We start from the raw sequence: 17,844 nt of genomic DNA on the forward strand, positions 1-17,844 counted from the left end.
AAAAACTGATTCGAAAAAACATTTCTACCGACAATTTGGAGCTTTATAGAGGTAATTCAAACGAATCCATTACAAACTAAAACCATATCAGAAATGATTGGTTTTAAATGTTGAAGACCTTTTTTAACCATAATAATCAGAATCAATGTTCATAAGAACAATCAATAATAACAATAATAATAAAATAAATGCCAAACTATTTCCTCCACAAGATATAATTCAGTAGTATTTTTTTGATAAAAAGAATAATAGTAATATTAATTATTATAATAAACTAACCAAAAGTAGATCATATTAGGCAAATAAGAATTATTATTTAGTCCAAACTAATACTTAACATGCATATTAATTGTTTGCTCAGATGCAGTTAGTTTTTTGTACTAACGACTAGAATCCTGCAGACGTTTCGCCAAGATCTCACTTGACATCTTCAATGCCCGCGCTCCGAAAACTCTTCGAACACTGTATTAATATTAAGGCTACTATTTGGTACTGTGGTTCGGAGTACAGAGAGAGAGAGAGAGAGAGAGAGATCGTTTGAAAAGGGTTCAAAATAAACTACTAAAATTTATCATTTAATAAATATTTCCTAATCTCGAGTTATCATTATAGTTCTGAACACTTTAATATTACTCGTAGTAGAACAAGGATGGCGGATACAATGCCCCCATTTTGTCAAATGTCGGTTTCAAGACAAAACTGTCCCTGTAGAGTAGTGAGAATTTGCAACCTACCTAATCTCCAGGCTTTACCTGTTTCCTAACCTCAAACAATAGCTTGACGGTAAAAGATTTAAAAGCAACGAAGAAGTTATCCCAACAGTAAAACAATATCACCGTTATGACAAATCTATCAATGTTAATGGAGATTATGTTGAAAAATAACGCAAAAAGAAAAAAAATTAAAAACATAGTTTTTCCTGGTCAAGATGGAAACTTTTCACCCCACCCTCGTGTTCTATTATCAATTAATTTTATTAGATATCGGACAAAAAAATAAGAATCGACTGCTGATTTTTGCTTCATTCTGACATTACATGAATTGTTTCAGTTTGATTTCTAAATAGATTAATGTTTTTAGAAAGTTTGTGTGTTTCACTCTTTACAATGACTTTTGACTCTTTGACATGTTCATTTTTCTAACAAATAATTTATTATTCTTTAGTGTTAAAAGCCCTGTCACCTGAAAAATCCCATTTAGATTATTTTCGGCTTCTCCCACTTGTGATAAAGTTGATGGTAATCTAAAGTAGCCTGAACTGTTTGCCTCATATAGTTACTCGAGATATAGAGACCCTACCTATGCTGATAATATACGAACTTTAAAATCTCGTTCTTAACCAATAACCTTGCGGCATTCTACAACCAATATAGCCGCTGACAAATCGTCATTAAGTGTGGATACGACATTTTTACATTAAAATTTTAATTTGCTGTGAGGGCATTGTCACAAGATAAGAAAAACTTATTTAATTAATTCTTAGCGTATTACTGTAATAATTAGATTATTTTTAAGCTATTCCGTATGTAGTAAAATTAAAAAAAATAAAACAGCCTTGAAAATAAAGGTTTTTGACGATAATTTCAGAAATAAATTGATACCTGGCCAAAAGTCTATGAATTGTTAAAATGTGGCACATTTTAGATACTATTTAAACTTTAAAAGTAAACGTTAAAAATGTATGAGTATCTTATTCCACATGCCTCAATAATTTCATATTTTCTTATCTATGGATATTCAAGTTCCCCAAAACGCATATAATGCAGGTTTTCCGAAAATTCCAGTCTGGTCTCATGATTTGTTATCCGATCAAAAACATGATAAACTAATCTAGCTTAACCAATGCCATATTGAACCATGAGTCATGTTTGACGGCAGCAAAAAAATAAATGTTATCATTTTTATCACTATTTACAATAAAATCATAATATATACTTCACAGTACGCAGGAATTGTCTGTCGGCGATACTTATTTAACTTATTTTTTGTTTACATATCGCAGACATAATAAATTGTTAAAATATTTTGCGTAGGTCTTCATCAACATTTAAAATAAGTTGACCTTCAAGACTAAGATGCATTACGTGCATTGTATTTTAACTACTCCGTCCCTGTATTGCATGTTGTTTGTGTCTTTTATTGATAAATTGGACAATTTATAACTTATCCATCATTAAATGCAACACTACGTCTAAATTTGCTAAGCTCTAAAAGTTGAAAACGATTTAAACAATTTCAGAAGTGAACCCAGTACGCAGGTAATTACTTTGGCAATTAAGTGCAATTTAGCAAGCTGTTTTCTATTTAGCAAATCTACAACGCTACTTTACAACCATAATTGCTAAGGAATTATGACAACCTCGAAAATATCTTACGCCAAAATAAGAGTTAACTAAAACATAGTTATTAGCTAAATTTTGATATAATTAACCACCGAATTATATTATGTTATAAATATTCTTATATTTTATTGTTTATTTTTGTCAGATAAAAAATGATTTGGATACTCCTCGTCGTCCTAACTGCTGTGGTTGCAGTTTGGCAATTTTATGTTAAACCTTTGAAATATTGGTCGGACAGGGGCGTAAAACAAACCAATCCCTGGATATTTTTCGGTGATTTGGTTAGCACATCTTTCAGGACAATATCCTTTGCCGAATGGGGAGATTATGTCTACAAAATGTATCCGGATGCCAGGTACGTCTTGCCACTAAAACTTTTTGTTTTATAATTTCCATTTCTCGACGTTCCGTTCTAAGACGGTATTGACGCGTAATGTATTTCAATTCCAACTATTAAATTATTGTGGTTAAGATAAATTTTCTCTGTTTAAATATAATAAAAAGAAACAACTGGTTTTGCTGTTTTAGGCACAATATCAGGCACCTAATATTGAAGTTGGATCTTACTGACGTGTGATTTGTTCCAATACCTCCAACTAAATTACAAGATAAGATCAAGATAATGTTTCTGTGTTCGAATATGTATTAAGGAACAACTGGGTTTGCCGTTTTAGGCACCTGATATTGAATTTGGATATAACTTTGCAGGGAAAATTCCCACGTCAGATTCTGTTTCTTTTTATATAACAGAATTTCTAAAAAATAAGTTAGAATTTTTAGAAAATCAGTCAGAAATTCTGAGTTAAATTAAAAATGAGCTCAACATGCCTCATACAAACGCCACTGTTTTAGGAAATAGAAGGCGTACAAAGTTTAAATTATATTCTGAATGTTTTCATTAATTAAAGTTTTTATGTTATAATTTTTAAAAAATTGGAGTTGGAGATTGTTACTATAGGGCGCTAGTTTCGCAGTATGATTTAGATAAATAAAAATCTTAAATTTTTCATTTTTATTTGACTCTAGTTTAAGCCGTCTAACTCTGCCGATTTTTGACTTAATTAATTTTATATTTTTGTGTCAACTCCAATCTTGAGATGGGCTTTTCTTTATAAATATCTAATGCTTTGATTCGCATTATCCCTTACGAGGGACTTATGTTAGGAATCTCGAATTCTGACTTTTTCGTTTTTCGTAGATTCTCACTGTTTATTCAGAAACTATTTTTTCTACGACCTTTAGTTTTTGGGTACATTTTCGCAAAACAACACGAATACATTCACTGACATGACAGTCACAATTGACAAATGTTAAAATTCAAAGCGTGGGTATTTTCTCCGAAAACATCCGATTGCTCCCAAACCCGTGCGGTAAAATCCCGGAAATGTCCGAAGTGGCTCGGAATCGTGAGAAACGAAACTGACGTGGTAAAGTGACTCTTCCCGCTCGCTAAAACGGTGAGTAATTAGGTATTTTAGAGACGGGAGTAGAAAAAGGAGATTTTACAGCACGGTTAGAATTTTGACGTTTGTCAATTCTGACGGTCATGCCAGTGAAACTAACCAAAACTAACCAACCAAAAACTAATACACAGAAAAATGTTATGCAATATATCAGACAATTTAAATAGTACTACGTGCTATAAACTACAACTAAAATCTAGTGGACTAGTCGGTAAGTAAAGTGACATTTATAGTTCACGTTGCATAAAAAACTAAACAAAATTTAAGGTTAGGACCTGCTTTTTCATGCTTATGCGATCTTAAAAATTTAATCCTCTTAAAAGCTCTCTCCTTGGACGATGGATTTTTCTTCCAATTACAGTTTTTTTCTTTAAATAAGCTACTCAATGATCAATTGAGAAAATTAAATAAACAAAATAAAGTTTTAAAATAGTGATTATTCCGTTGTCTATATGATATATCCAATAATACATCTCTCTCTGCCTAACGTACACAGTTAACAAGAGACAACAATAGCAGAACTGAATTATGTTTTTTGAATGATTCGAAATTTAGTAATTCCATAATCTGTTATTATTTTTAATTTGTTAAATTATAATTTTTCGTGACGGTCGTAGAAAAAGTATAGTATGCAACACGTTCGGTACTAGTATATTATGCAACAAGTGCGGTAAACGGCATTTGACTCACGAGTTTTTAAAACGAGTGAGTTAAAAAGTTTTTCTACTCCCCTCTGTAAAACACCTAATTCCCCACCGATCTAGCGTGAGGGAAGCGTCACTTTACCTCGTCAGTTTCCTTTTCCACGAATCCGAGCCACTTCGGACATTTTCGGGATTTTACCGCACGGATTTGGGAGCAATCGAATGTTTTCGGATATATTTCCCACGCATTGAATTTTGACGTTTGTCAATTGTGACGGTCATGTCAGTGAATGTATTCGTGTCGTTTTACGAAAATGTACCCAAAAACTAACGGTCGTTGAAAAAGTATAGTGTGCAACACGTTCGGTAAACTTTTTAACTCACTCGTTTATTAAACACTCGCTCCGCTCGTGTCAAATAAACTCCTGAGTCAAATGCCGTTTACCGCACTTGTTGCATAATATACTATTACCGAACGAATACATTCACTGAGGTGACCGTCAGAATTGACAAACGTCAAAATTCAAAGCATAGTAAATATCTTGCTCGTAAATCCGTGCTCTAAAATCCTGGAAATGTCCGAAGTGGCTCGGATCTATGGGAAACGAAACTGACGTGGTAAAGTGACGCTTCCCGCACGCTACATCAGGTGGGTAATTAGGTATTTTACAGACGGGAGTAGAAAAACTCTTTATCGCACTCGTTTATTAAGCACTCGCTCCGCTCGTGCCACATAAATTCGTGACTCAAATGCCGTGCAGCGCAGTTGTTGCAGAATATACTATTCCCCACCTTCTTGACGTGATGTATCATTTGTATCATTTGTATTGAACGGAGATAAAGTTCAATGTTGTAAAGTCAATGAATTTCTTTTAATTAAATGTGCTAACGCGTATGAGTGTCTAATTCTCTATCAGGTTGCGGCAATAATAAATTTGTTTTTTTTTTAATCCCAAGATATTTTAAATCACAAAATATTAATAGCCAGGTGAATTGAAATGGTTAATAGTATATTAAATGCGGTAACCGGCATTTAAGTGACGAATTTATTTTGCACGAGCGGAGTGAGTGTTTAATCAAAATTTAAACCGTGCTGTAAAATCTCCGAAAACATCCTATTGCTAATGCGGTAATATCCCGGAAATGACCGAAGTGACTCGGATACGTGGGACACGAAACTGACACCATCTAATGACATTTTCCGCACGCTAGATCGGTGTATAACTAGGTATTTTACAGAAGGGAGTAGAAAAAATTATTTATACAGAGATACAGAATTGGCAATGGAGAAATGGATTCATTAAACGCTTTATTTTTTTCTAGTGCTGTGAAATATCTTATTAATAACACTCTTCGATGGAAATGCATCAACCATCACATATTTAAACATTATAAAATTTATATGTAATTATTTACAATAGAAGAGTATCTACAAACTTGTCATCCTAATCATACGAGTTTTGCAATCATATTTAAAGGCACGTGCGTACAACCGAAAAATATGAAAATGATATTGACACTATCCAATTTATCATATTTTCTAATTTCTAACTGCTGGTGATTATATTTATCTTGTTTCGGTAGAAAAAGTAGTTGTTTTATAGATGTTTATAAAACCACTCATCAATCGCAAAAATTTAACGAAAATATCCGATTGCTTCCAAACCCATGACTAATGCACGTCTTAAAGTGATTCGTGCTTAATTAAGTAATTTATATAGTATATATTGATTTTTACTCGATTTATCTTTAAAACAGTTCGTCGTTTTTCAATTCTGATGGTTATGCATTCGTCGTATTTTTTTTCAGAAAACGATTTATAAACTTCAGAATTAAGATTCCATTCATAAAACTTAAAAAACACTTGTTAATGAGGATAATTAAATAGGGCAGAGAGAAGGAAGACGATTGAAATATTTGACACCCACCACGAAAGGTGCCACACGGCTCCTAGAACGAGCCAGGCAAAAATGGAAACCGGGAACGCGGAAATATTAATAATATTGTATAAATTCTTAATAGTGTGTGATAGTAAATAGTATGTAAACAGTTATTACTTAGCCACTATAATTATTATTTGTTTATTTATTTTTGTACGAAATTAATTTTCCATTTCCAAATTTGATATAAAATTAGTAATCTAATAATAAACATACCGACAGCTGAATTTTGTTGGAGATCTTGAGTACACCAGTAAAATAAACTGTCAAAAGTGCTCAGTAATCTTATGTGCTCCACTATTCGAAATCAAATTTTCGGTTTTTTCTTCTACTCATAATTACTAACTGGGCCACTAATTAATTATTATAGTATTTAAGTAGTAAAACGGGGAAAACCTTTGAAAAAATGAATGAAATATCTTGTTTGCAAAAAAAAGCATTTTTTCGTTCACGTGAAAAATCGGAAAACCAGAAAATTTTGTCCTATGATTTTGAATTTTTGCGTATTGGTGTAGCCAAGATCTCCACTAAAATCCAGCTCTGCCGAAATTTTTATAATTTGAAGATTTATTTTGACCAGACTAATTACAACTGAAAAAGAAATTCGATGTGTAGTTTACAGTATAAATTTATCGTATATGCTCTTCAATCCAAAATCAACATTTACCATATTTTAATATCGAATTCTAATAGAAAGCTAAAATATTTGTCGACTTGGAATTTTATGTTTTTTGTAGCATTATTCTCTCAAATTTTATGATTTTACTAGTTACCAGTCTATTCAACTTTTTGATTTTCTCCATTCCGTCAATCACTAGCTTCGTTTCAGGTACGTCGGATGCTATCAATTTAATAAACCCACTCTGGTCATTAGAGATCCGGAATTGTTAAAGCAGATCATGGTTAAGGATTTCGATTCCTTTATGGATCATCAGCCCTTGTTTTCCGATCAATCAGATCCTCTCTGGTCGAAAAACCTATTTGCTTTGAGAGGTGAAAATAGCTCACCTTAATTAATTTGCCACAGAATTAAAATTCGGCGTTTTTGAGGTCAAAAATGGAAAAACATGAGGAATATCCTGTCCGCGTCGTTCACCAGCAGCAAAATGAAGTACATGTTTAGTTTGATGTTAGACGCAGTCGATGATTTCACTAATCATTTCGTCGAGAAAAACGAAGACTTCATAGAAGTGGAAATGAAGGATGTGTTCACGAGGTATAATTTTGGTCAAATTTTATCATCAGAATAAAGGGCAGATTATCCTTTTGCCTATAACATGGTGATTAGGCGTTACAGATTACAGTTGGTAGAGTTAGATTTTCGCTTTACCTCACTGCGAAAATAAGACTCGATTGCCACTCTCTCTATCTTTATAGAACTTTATCGTCACTTTTGTTACTGCGGGATTCTTTCATATCTATAAGGAGATTATTTGAGTTAAATTATAATAATCAAAAGTTGTTTGTACTATACAGAACATCCTGCACTTCTTCCACAGAATCAACCTTCTTTATTTTAAATGGAACAGTTTTTGGATTTCCGAGAGGTTTAGGTTTCTATGCTATGCCGAATTTCAGTATTTCTTTAGGTATATTGACAGACTTGAACATTTTTAAAGATCCAATAAATTACATCATGTTTAAAACTACAAAATTTCATAATTTCGTTTCCTGTATTTTATTGTATGATGTCCCCCTATTTTTGAGTTATTTCGTATTTTTCTATCAAAAGTCAATCAAAACACAAAGTTCCTTCCACGTAATCTAGATTTTCACAAAGTTTGCCATGTTTTTGATTTTATTTACGTCAAAGGAGTTAAAGAACTGTAAAACTGACCACCAAGATCAACTGATACGACGCTCTAGGATTTGGAGTCGTAAATTTTGAAAGATGTAATTTTAATGCCTGGCTTTTAAAAACTGCAATTAAAAATTTGAAAACTAATTTGCATTGCATACAGGGTGTCCAAATTCGGATGACTATTATTTTCAAGAATTTTGCTTTTTTAAATATTTCTCCCTATATGTTATTTTATGGTTCTGCGTTAATCGACAATAGCCTGGTCCAGAATTTTGGCGAACAGAAACAGAACAATTGACTTTAGAGCGTAATATTCAATGAAATGTAAACGAAACCATGAAAACAATTGCTTCTTTAGGACATTTCTACAATTCTAGACTAGTATTCTTCGCGTAACGAATTCCTCTCTAGTTTGTACAGATCTAGAAAGAGTAGGGGAGGGTGGGGCAAAGTGGTCCCCCTGGGGCAAGAATTTTTTTTTTCATTTTTTTCTTCTAATAATTATAAGTTCTGGTTATTTGTACATTTTTAACTTTTTGCGTAATACCAGGGGTAAAATGGATAGCTTAAAAATTCTAAAACAAGCTATTCCATATTATTATTACCGAATCATAATTAATTTTTTGAAAGTGTTTTTGGATAATTCCATCGATTTAGCCTAAAGCCAGAACTTTTGAAAATCTTGTAAATATCAATAACAAATTTTTTAATCGATAGAAAAAGAGTTACTAATCAGTAACTTTTTTCTTATTAAATACTTTTTAATAAATAATTATGATTATTATATATAACATTTTAAATATTGGACAGTGGTGCACAACGACCAGAAGCTTCGTCAAAATTTGGGTAAATTTAGTTAAAGTTAGTCAAAAATAAATCGACTCGATGGTTAAAAGCCACAAAAAATAATAAAAAGCTTGCCCCACCCTCTCCTACATTAGTTTTTTATGCTGCAAGTGATTTAAAAAAATCAAGGCCAGAAATTGGGTGATCTGGTTGGTCATTTCCGGAGTCCCTTAATACCTTTGACGTAAATGAAATCCAGAAAATTGTCAAAGTTTTTCAAAATATTTGGGATTGGGGGCATTTGGGATTTTAGTCCGAATTTGAAATTATAAAACACCATTGAAAATAGGAAAGGCATACATTTCCGTTTAGCAGACAGAAGATTGCCAGGAGTCAAATTTAAAAATGAAATAACATTCAAAATGTGAAAAATAGATACTGAGAGGCAGCTGATTCGATTCCATGAGTCAGCTCTTACGGAATTATAAGAAAATCCTACAGTACTGAGTTACCATGTATATAACGTAGCGACGCTGTGGTGTGGATGTAGTATCTTTTTCGACTCCCATTAGACAGGGGTCCATCATTGAACTTCTCTTTAGTAGGTCTCCCTTAAATTTGGCAAATGATTTATTAAGAAATTGCTTGGTCTAGTAATGGAAAATGTTTTTATCTAACCCACGAAAGATTCTGGGTTAGCCTTTTTCGTGCCTTGATCATCGTCATCGTCTTCTGGCTTGTTATCTCGTCTAGCACTTTGAATCGAAAATATGCTATATTTTTATATTGAAATTTTTATTTTATTTTTGGGTCCTTAAATTTTTCCTTCTACTATTTATCAAAGGGCAGTAATCATCCGTTTAAAGATATCAAGACTGACACAATGGTGTTTAATGATACTGTTGACCTTTCTTTTAGACTAGCCAATGACGTGATCGCAACAACAGCATTCGGAATTAAGGTCGATTCCCTGACCAATCCGCAAAACGAATTTTATCTTCACGGAAAAGAGGCCACCGATTTAACTGGAATCATCATCAATCTGAAATTCCTCGGTTATTTGCTTGTGCCGTGGTTCTTTGAAGTAAGAGAAGCCAACAACTTCCGTTCTGTTTTCGGGACAAAATGTGTTTCCTTTTCAGGCGTTTAAAATACCGTTCTTCAACAGGAAGATACGCAATTTTTATAACACGATCGTCGGCGACACTATCAAAGCACGCGAGGAGCAAAATATTGTACGTCCCGATATGATAAACATACTTCTAGAGGCTCGAAAAGGGCTAAGTAACAAGTATATGAATCGAAATGCAACGAACATGGACGATTATAGCGATGAATTAGTAGAGAAACGTAAGAACTCATTTATATTTTAGATATAAGCAAAGGTTATCCGACAAAACTATGGAAACACTTCGCAGAAATGGGTCGTTTCTTCAAATACTAAATCAATTCAAGAACTAATTAATGATTTCTTTCTAAGAGCAGGCAATTCCTCAGCAAAAAACAAAGATTTATATGAGTATTTTAGTTTCTGAGGTTACAGATGAGGATATACTGTAGGCAGTAAAATCTTTAAAATCTAATGTCGTGGGTGTTATTCCATAGTGTTTGAAATATGGTAATAGTATATTATGCAACAATTGTGGTAAACGCCAGTTGAGTCATGAGTTTATTTGGCACTAGCGGAGCGAATACATTCACTGACATGATCATCATAATTGACAAACTTCAAAATTCAAGCCGTACGGTCAAATCTCCGAAAACATCCGATTGCTCCCAAACCCGTCTGGTAATATCCCGAAAATTTCCATGTGATTTGGAAAATTATCTATGTTGTTCCTACTCCAAAGGTAAACCATACAGATTTTGTCTCAGATTAAAGGCCCTTGTGCATGTTACGATCGTTCTCTAAAATTTTGAAAAAAATATGGCCAGTCAAATTAAATCTTTTACAGAAACGGTATACAGTAAGGCTTTCTTGCTCTTCTTCTTCTTCTTGCTTATTTGGGTATTCAATTGTCTGAAACATAGGCTCTAGATTCAGGGCTCTTTCATCAGGGATGCATTATTTTCTTCCTTGAAGGAAACAAGCTCAGACGTTCCCCTGTTTATTTATTTTTCATTTCTAATAGATGATGTTTTTGTTTCAAAAGCTACACCCTTAATAAATTAATAAAGTCATAGAATACTGTCATATATGCACTTAGTTAGGAACTTAAACATAAACTAACTAGGTCGCTGATATATCCGGAAACTGATTGTTGTTCTTCAGTGTGTTCTTGAAAGTGGCACACACGAACACCGTCATAAATAACAGCTCAAATCACCCTTATACACACAAAATGGCTGCATTTCACTCTTTTATACACAGACTTCTTAATACGCCACTCTTAACAGAAAATTACAACAAAGAACTTAATATCATTAAACAAATTGCACTGAACAGCGGCTACAATCCGTCCATTATAGATTAAATCATAAATGAAAAACAAATCCAGACAACAATAAACTCTATTTATCCGAAACCATATACAGAACACGAACAATTTAAAACAATTACATACATAGGGGAACCCAGTGAAAAAGTTTCAAAACATTTGTCAAAATGTGGTTTAAAAATAGCTTTCAGAACTAACAACACAATAGGAATTTTGTTTTTAACAATAAAACGAAATGTCCAAAATCTCAAAAATCAGGTGTTTACAGGTTGAAATGGAGATCTTGTCCTAAAATTTTTATTGGACAAACAGGTGGATCCTTCAAGAAACGCATTAACGAACATAAAAGAGCGTTTGAAAACTATATTCTAATATTCTATATTCTAATTATGCTACACACAGAAAAACACATTTTTGACGACAATTTTGATATATTACATACAGACACAAAAAATAGAAAATTAAATTTATTGGAAGCCATGAGATTAACAAAAAGAGATATTCAAATGTATTTCTTAACGATCAATTAGATTTAAATACCTCTCCTTTATTGAACTTAAATTCTCACAACAACATTAATTATGGTTTTATTATCATTTTTCGGTATATATAGTAGCAGGTAGTTTGTAAATACTACAGTTGATAAAGATAATTTCGTGAAAATCTGAACTTTCAGTTCTTATTTATTTTGTTAAATGGATTTTCATCAAGTAAAAGCCACCTAAGTTCAATTTTTAATTAAGATGGGAAGGTTTGGCCTCAGATTCTCTGATTTTAATATATCTGAAATAATATTGAGAGTTTCAGGAATAGGGATTCCACGTCGAAACTAACCAGAATATCATTTGGAACTAACATAATGGTTTTTAGTTGTTCAGTGAAATGAAAGGAATTAAGTACGAAAGGGTTTTTACATGTTTTACTAGGCAATATGTCGGAGTTTCTTTAAAAAATGAAAACCTTCGAAGACAATGTAAACAAAGAACATATAATATATTACATTCTTTAGTCATTTTTTCTACTCTTTCCGTGGACATACTGTATATATCATATTATACATATTGACAAAATAAATTAAAAAATTGCCCTTTGTAATTTACCCTAGCCCTGTTATGATTTTGCGTTTCATTTGAGAGGAATTATTGGAGCAGACCTATTGAGCAGATGGAGATCGATCTATTATATTTTTGTTTGCAGTAAAATCGAAACGCATCGTCGAACTAACCGATCAGGATATAACTTCGCAGGCCATGATATTTTTCTTAGCCGGTTTCGATCCTTTGTCCACCACAATGTGTTTCGCGTTTTACGAGTTGGCCTGCAACCCCGACGCTCAAGACAAACTGAGAAAAGAAATTTTGGAAGTCTTGGAGCATACCAACGGGAAAGTGACGTACGAAAACCTGGTCGGAATGAAGTATCTGGATATGGTAGTATCGGGTAGGTGAATTTTCAACCCTTTTTAATGCGTGTAGGGTTAGAGGGCTATGCTTTTCTTGTTTACATAATAGTATGGTATGTCTCAAAGTATGTAGTCTGGACTTTTGACGGGCCATCCCTCTAAAAAGTTATTACGACCGTCATAACTATTGTTACCGGGTAAGACTAGGAACCAGCAATTTATTCATAGGTAAGGGACAAGTCAGGACGGGCCAGGTAGATGTCGATCACCTGTCGACTGATATATCAGTGGGTGTGTTGAAAAACTCGTTTTATCGTGCTTAGGAGTATATCACTAATCACTTGTAATGAAATGCAAACCAAATTCGGAGAAATGTGTTTTATACAAGTCATCGAGAGCGAGAACAATAAAACTTACCCTAATTTTGAAATCGATGTAGAAATAAAAACATTTAGATACAACACACGACGGCACGATTTAAACTTGTAGAAATAAAACTGTAGATATAAAATTGTAAAACAGAAATATAAACGGTGTAAATATTGACAATAAAAATTGGCATGCGCGTGTCTGCGAATCTATCGTGCGGACTGAGATATCAATTGGCATAGGAAGCAGAACTACGAAAGTACGTTTTTTTCGGGGGCGATGTTATTTATTTTAGATTTAATTTTATACCAGCTACCCTTATTTATTTAGTTTTTAGATTATATTTCATATTTAAATCAGAATTGTGTGGTAAATTTTACTAAGGCCTTTTGTGTCGGTTTTAAAGTTTATGGATTTTTGGGTTTCTTGAACTTCTATCGATTCGTAGAGTTCTCTTTTTTTAGTATTAGGCTCTGTTTTCAGTATCTTTACATTTTGAAAATCAAATGCATGTTTAGTTTCACTACAGTGTGTATGAATAGCTGTTTTGTTGGTTTTGTCAAATTTGTGCCCATTCATTCTATTTTTGAGACACTGACTCGTTTATCCAATGTACACACCATCGCAAACCGAACATGGAATTTCATATACTATGTTACTTCTTTTTCCATCTGGTATTTTTGTTTTAATTTTAGAGAAAAATTGCCTTTGCAAATTGTGATCCTTATGACCTATTTTCACGTCATATTTCTTGGATGCTTTCGAACAGGCCTGCAATGTATGGTAACGGTATATATTTTGTTTTATTGTTTTGAAATTTGTGGTTATATTGAAGACCGTTGTAGAATTTATCAATTCTTTTTTTTTATTTTGTCTACTACTACTAGATTTTGCGGGTAACAGTTTTGTTTAAGTGCCTGCCTGTCTTTTTCTAACGCTTCCCTTCTAAATTCAAAATCGGACAGCATAATTGCCCTATCTGCCAGACCTATTACAACAGATTTTTTTTGGGCGAAGGGGTGGTTCGATTCAAAATGTAGGTAACTACTAGATTTGCTTTCTTTAGTATACCAACTCGTTTTTATACTATTTTTACTGCGGTGCGAGGTCAAATCTAAGAAATTTATTTTGTTTTGTTCTTTTATTTCGACTATAAATTGTAATTTATGGTTAAATTTATTGAAGGAGTCTTGTAATGATTTGATTTTGTTTTTTGGGATCGCAGTAATACAGTCATCGACATAACGTAAATAAAAGGGTAAATTAAAATTTAGATTTTTGATAACAGTTTCTTCTAAAAATTCGATAACTAATTGGGCAACTCCACCTGAGATTGCCATTCCCATCGCGCAGCCTTCTATTTGTTTATAAAACGTGTCTTCATATTGAAAGAAAGTTGATTTTAATGTAAAGTCCACCGCGTTTATAAATTCATCTAAAAGGATGTCAGTATGTAACCTTATAATGTCCCACTTTTTTGTTAATACCTCCTTGACGAGTTCAAAGGGTACATTTGTATATAGCGACACTACATCTAGGGATATTAAAACGTGATCGTCCGGTATTATTTTGTTTTTAATTTTTTCTTTAAAATCCATGGAATCTTTTATATAGAATTTATTTTGGTTTATTACATTTTTTAACATATCTTTGTAATTGTTGTTTGTAAACAGAACACGATTCGCCTTAGTGGTATATTGGGTTTGTGCAATTTCTGTAGTCCGTATATTCTTGGTGGTAATGCGTTATTGATTTTTAGTTGTTTTGCTGTTTTTTGTGGAATAAACAGTCGTTTTTCCGAATTTGAAATAATATCATTTGCCTTTTTTTGAAAAATTTGTGTTGGGTTAGATTTTATTTTCTTGTATGTATTTTCGTCTCCAAGCAGTTCGCACATCTTTTTATTGTAATCTTTAGAGTTCATTAAAACCGTTTCATTAGATTTTTTAGGTATTAGTACTTTTATATTTTTATTCTTCTTAAGAAATCGTTTAGTTTTTTCTACTTTTTCCGTAAACTTATTTTGCTTTTTGTTTTTTTCTATTTGTATTTATTTTATTTTTAAATTTTGAGATGGAATACACCGGTCGAAACCTTAAATAAATGTATTATGAATTAGAAACTTTCAGAATTAATTTTATTACTTTGGATATACTTATATTATCCAAAGTATTAATTATACGTTTAAGATAATAATGGACAATTTTGAGGCCTATTTTTCGTTAGTCAGTGTGTCAAAGCTTCCGATGAGATACCTAATAAAAAAATGTTCTATTTGCTATGCTCCCATAACTCATATAATCTTGTTTAAATAAAACAAACATCTATATGAATACTTCAATAACAAAATAATATAAAAAATACAAATAAAAAATAATAAAAAATATTTTGCTTAATGATAATATATTTACAGCATATCTATTACTAGATATTTTTTTAAACAATTTTTTTAATGAATGAATAATTATGAATAACTTTTGACACAAAAAAACTTTTGCGTTGCTGACGTTCACACTAAACACAGCAGTTTAAATAAATAGTAAATTAATTAAAGTAATAAATAATGGTACCTTGCTCTTGAAGCATTTTCATATTTTTCTGAGTTTTTAACACCATTTTCTCAACAAACACACCTTTTTATAAAGAATTACTTTCAGTCGTAAAATGAGTGATACAGGTTTTTTCCCCTTGGGACCCTATCCGCAGACACGACAAAATAAAAAAAACATTATTAGTTGAGATACCATTAATGAATACCCGGTATAGTGTCAAATTAGTTTGAACTATTTACTAAAAATTATTTTTTGATTTAACCCGCAAAATAAATATTAAAAAGCGAAACAAACGATTCAATAAAATTCATTTTTAAATTTTCTTTCCAGAAACCCTAAGAAAATGGTCAGTATCGCCACTGTCAGACAGGGTGTGCACCAAACCGTACGTCATAGAACCAGTCAGTCCAGAAGAACGACCGGTTCATCTTAACCCGGGCGATTTAATCATGACGGCCTCGTACAGTGTGCAAAGAGACCCGAAATATTTCCCGGACCCAGAAAAGTTCGATCCGGAGAGATTTTCAGACGAAAATAAAAACAATATCGTTCCGTACACCTACTTTCCGTTTGGCGTGGGACCGCGAGCTTGTATCGGGTCTAGGTTCGCCATTTTGGAAGTTAAAGCCATCCTGTTTAGATTGATATCAAAATTTGAATTTATTCCCACGGCCAAAACGCAGATTCCTCTGGTACTATGCAAAAAAAATTTCAATTTATTCGCCGAAGGACGCTTCTGGATGGGCCTGAAACGTCTCCAAACATATTAAGCGGAATTGTTATTTTTTACTGCTTTCTAAGTAAAAAATGTATTGAACCTGAAATAACTTTCGGAATATATTTTTGGTATATAAAACATTACACACAGTTAGTTACGTTATTTTTTCTATGATTGTGGGGAAAAAAAGAACTAAAATGTTTATTAATGTGTATAACAATAAAATAAACAATTGTAAAACACATTTTAAAGTGTCATTTAAATTTTACACAGTTTTTGTTAAAAATAAAGACTCTTGCATTGGGAGAAGATGAATTAAATATTAATATATTCCTTTTGAGCTGTCCTAGAATTTCCCTCTTTCTGACTAATATTGTTAATTCCTGTCTATTAGATAAAGTACTTCCGGAGAAGTAGAAGATGTCGAAAGTAATTCCACTCCCTAGAAAGTTCGAACTTTCAGATTTTAGTGACCTAAATTGCATACTACCAATATTATCAAATGTCATTGGAAAAATAATGAATTATCAGATGAGAGAGCATCTGCAAAAATTATGATGTACCTCCTTTAAATTAGTTGGGTTTTAGACAAGGGTTTCGTTGTACGACCGCATGGCTAGATGTCACAGATGAGATAATTAGAGTCGCAGATAGAGGTTAAACCAGGCATAATTGCAATTTTAAATTTTATTGGTTTTCCGGAGGAGCTATAAGTTTACTACGCAATTATCAGTGTGGAGTTTTCTGGGTCATCTGCGGAGCTATTTAGGTGTGGCGTTCCACAAGGTTCCTTCTATTTACTATCTACGCAATGTTCACCTTTACGCAGATAATACACAATTGTACTTTTCATTTCAAATGAAGATTTGCAAAGATTAATACAGTTTTCAAATGATCATAATTTAGAAATTACTGCAAATAAAATCTTCAATAATGATATTTGATAAACAGTGTGATACCATTCAAGATACTTTTCGCATAAAAATTCAAGGTGAAGAAATAATATGCTCCAACATTTGTAGAAATTTGTTGTCAAAGTCATTAAAAACAAAATTGATTGATCCGGTGGTTTTAAGTCACTTTCATTGCTGTGTGGGTCAAAAAGGGCTGTTTGCGTTTCATTTATGGTTTACGTGTCAGGGATCCAATATCATATATCATTAAATTACATTCTGTTCCTCTGTTTCATAATAAAATATTGGATTTTTTCCTCATCACCTTTATAATAAAATTAGTTTTCGTACTGACGTTCATACGCTGAACTTGATATTTCGTGGCTATATATTGCCTACCACAGCATCAACTAAACCTCTTTCACAGATCTTTCTCTTATAACGACAATAGAGTTCCGAAATAATTAAGAAAATGCTTAAACTGATTTAAACGTCT

The 17,844-nt window shown here is 32.5% G+C and overlaps 1 protein-coding gene across 1 annotated transcript; it reads left to right on the plus strand.

Annotated features, from left to right (window-relative positions):
* Positions 1 to 2,101: 2,101 nt before the first annotated feature.
* Positions 2,102 to 16,779, plus strand: LOC132699772 (cytochrome P450 9e2-like). The gene is made up of 8 exons (XM_060666655.1): positions 2,102 to 2,258; positions 2,488 to 2,697; positions 7,219 to 7,382; positions 7,440 to 7,605; positions 9,895 to 10,060; positions 10,119 to 10,326; positions 12,612 to 12,854; positions 16,068 to 16,779. The coding sequence occupies exons 2-8, from the start codon at positions 2,495 to 2,497 to the stop codon at positions 16,505 to 16,507; spliced, it is 1,590 nt and encodes a 529-aa protein (XP_060522638.1). The 5' UTR covers positions 2,102 to 2,258; positions 2,488 to 2,494; the 3' UTR covers positions 16,508 to 16,779.
* The last annotated feature ends 1,065 nt before the right edge of the window (positions 16,780 to 17,844 follow it).

This window comes from Cylas formicarius, unplaced genomic scaffold, assembly GCF_029955315.1.
Source record: "Cylas formicarius isolate icCylForm1 unplaced genomic scaffold, icCylForm1.1 PGA_scaffold_3__17_contigs__length_32017465, whole genome shotgun sequence".
NCBI lineage: Eukaryota > Metazoa > Arthropoda > Insecta > Coleoptera > Brentidae > Cylas > Cylas formicarius.

Excerpts from the sequence above, each read along its gene's own strand:
- LOC132699772 (XM_060666655.1), top strand. The coding sequence starts at position 2,495 with ATGATTTGGATACTCCTCGTCGTCCTAACTGCTGTGGTTGCAGTTTGG. Across the intron at positions 7,383-7,439 it reads AAACCTATTTGCTTTGAGAG|GTCAAAAATGGAAAAACATG; the intron begins GTGAAAATAGCT and ends GGCGTTTTTGAG. Across the intron at positions 7,606-9,894 it reads ATGAAGGATGTGTTCACGAG|ACTAGCCAATGACGTGATCG; the intron begins GTATAATTTTGG and ends CCTTTCTTTTAG.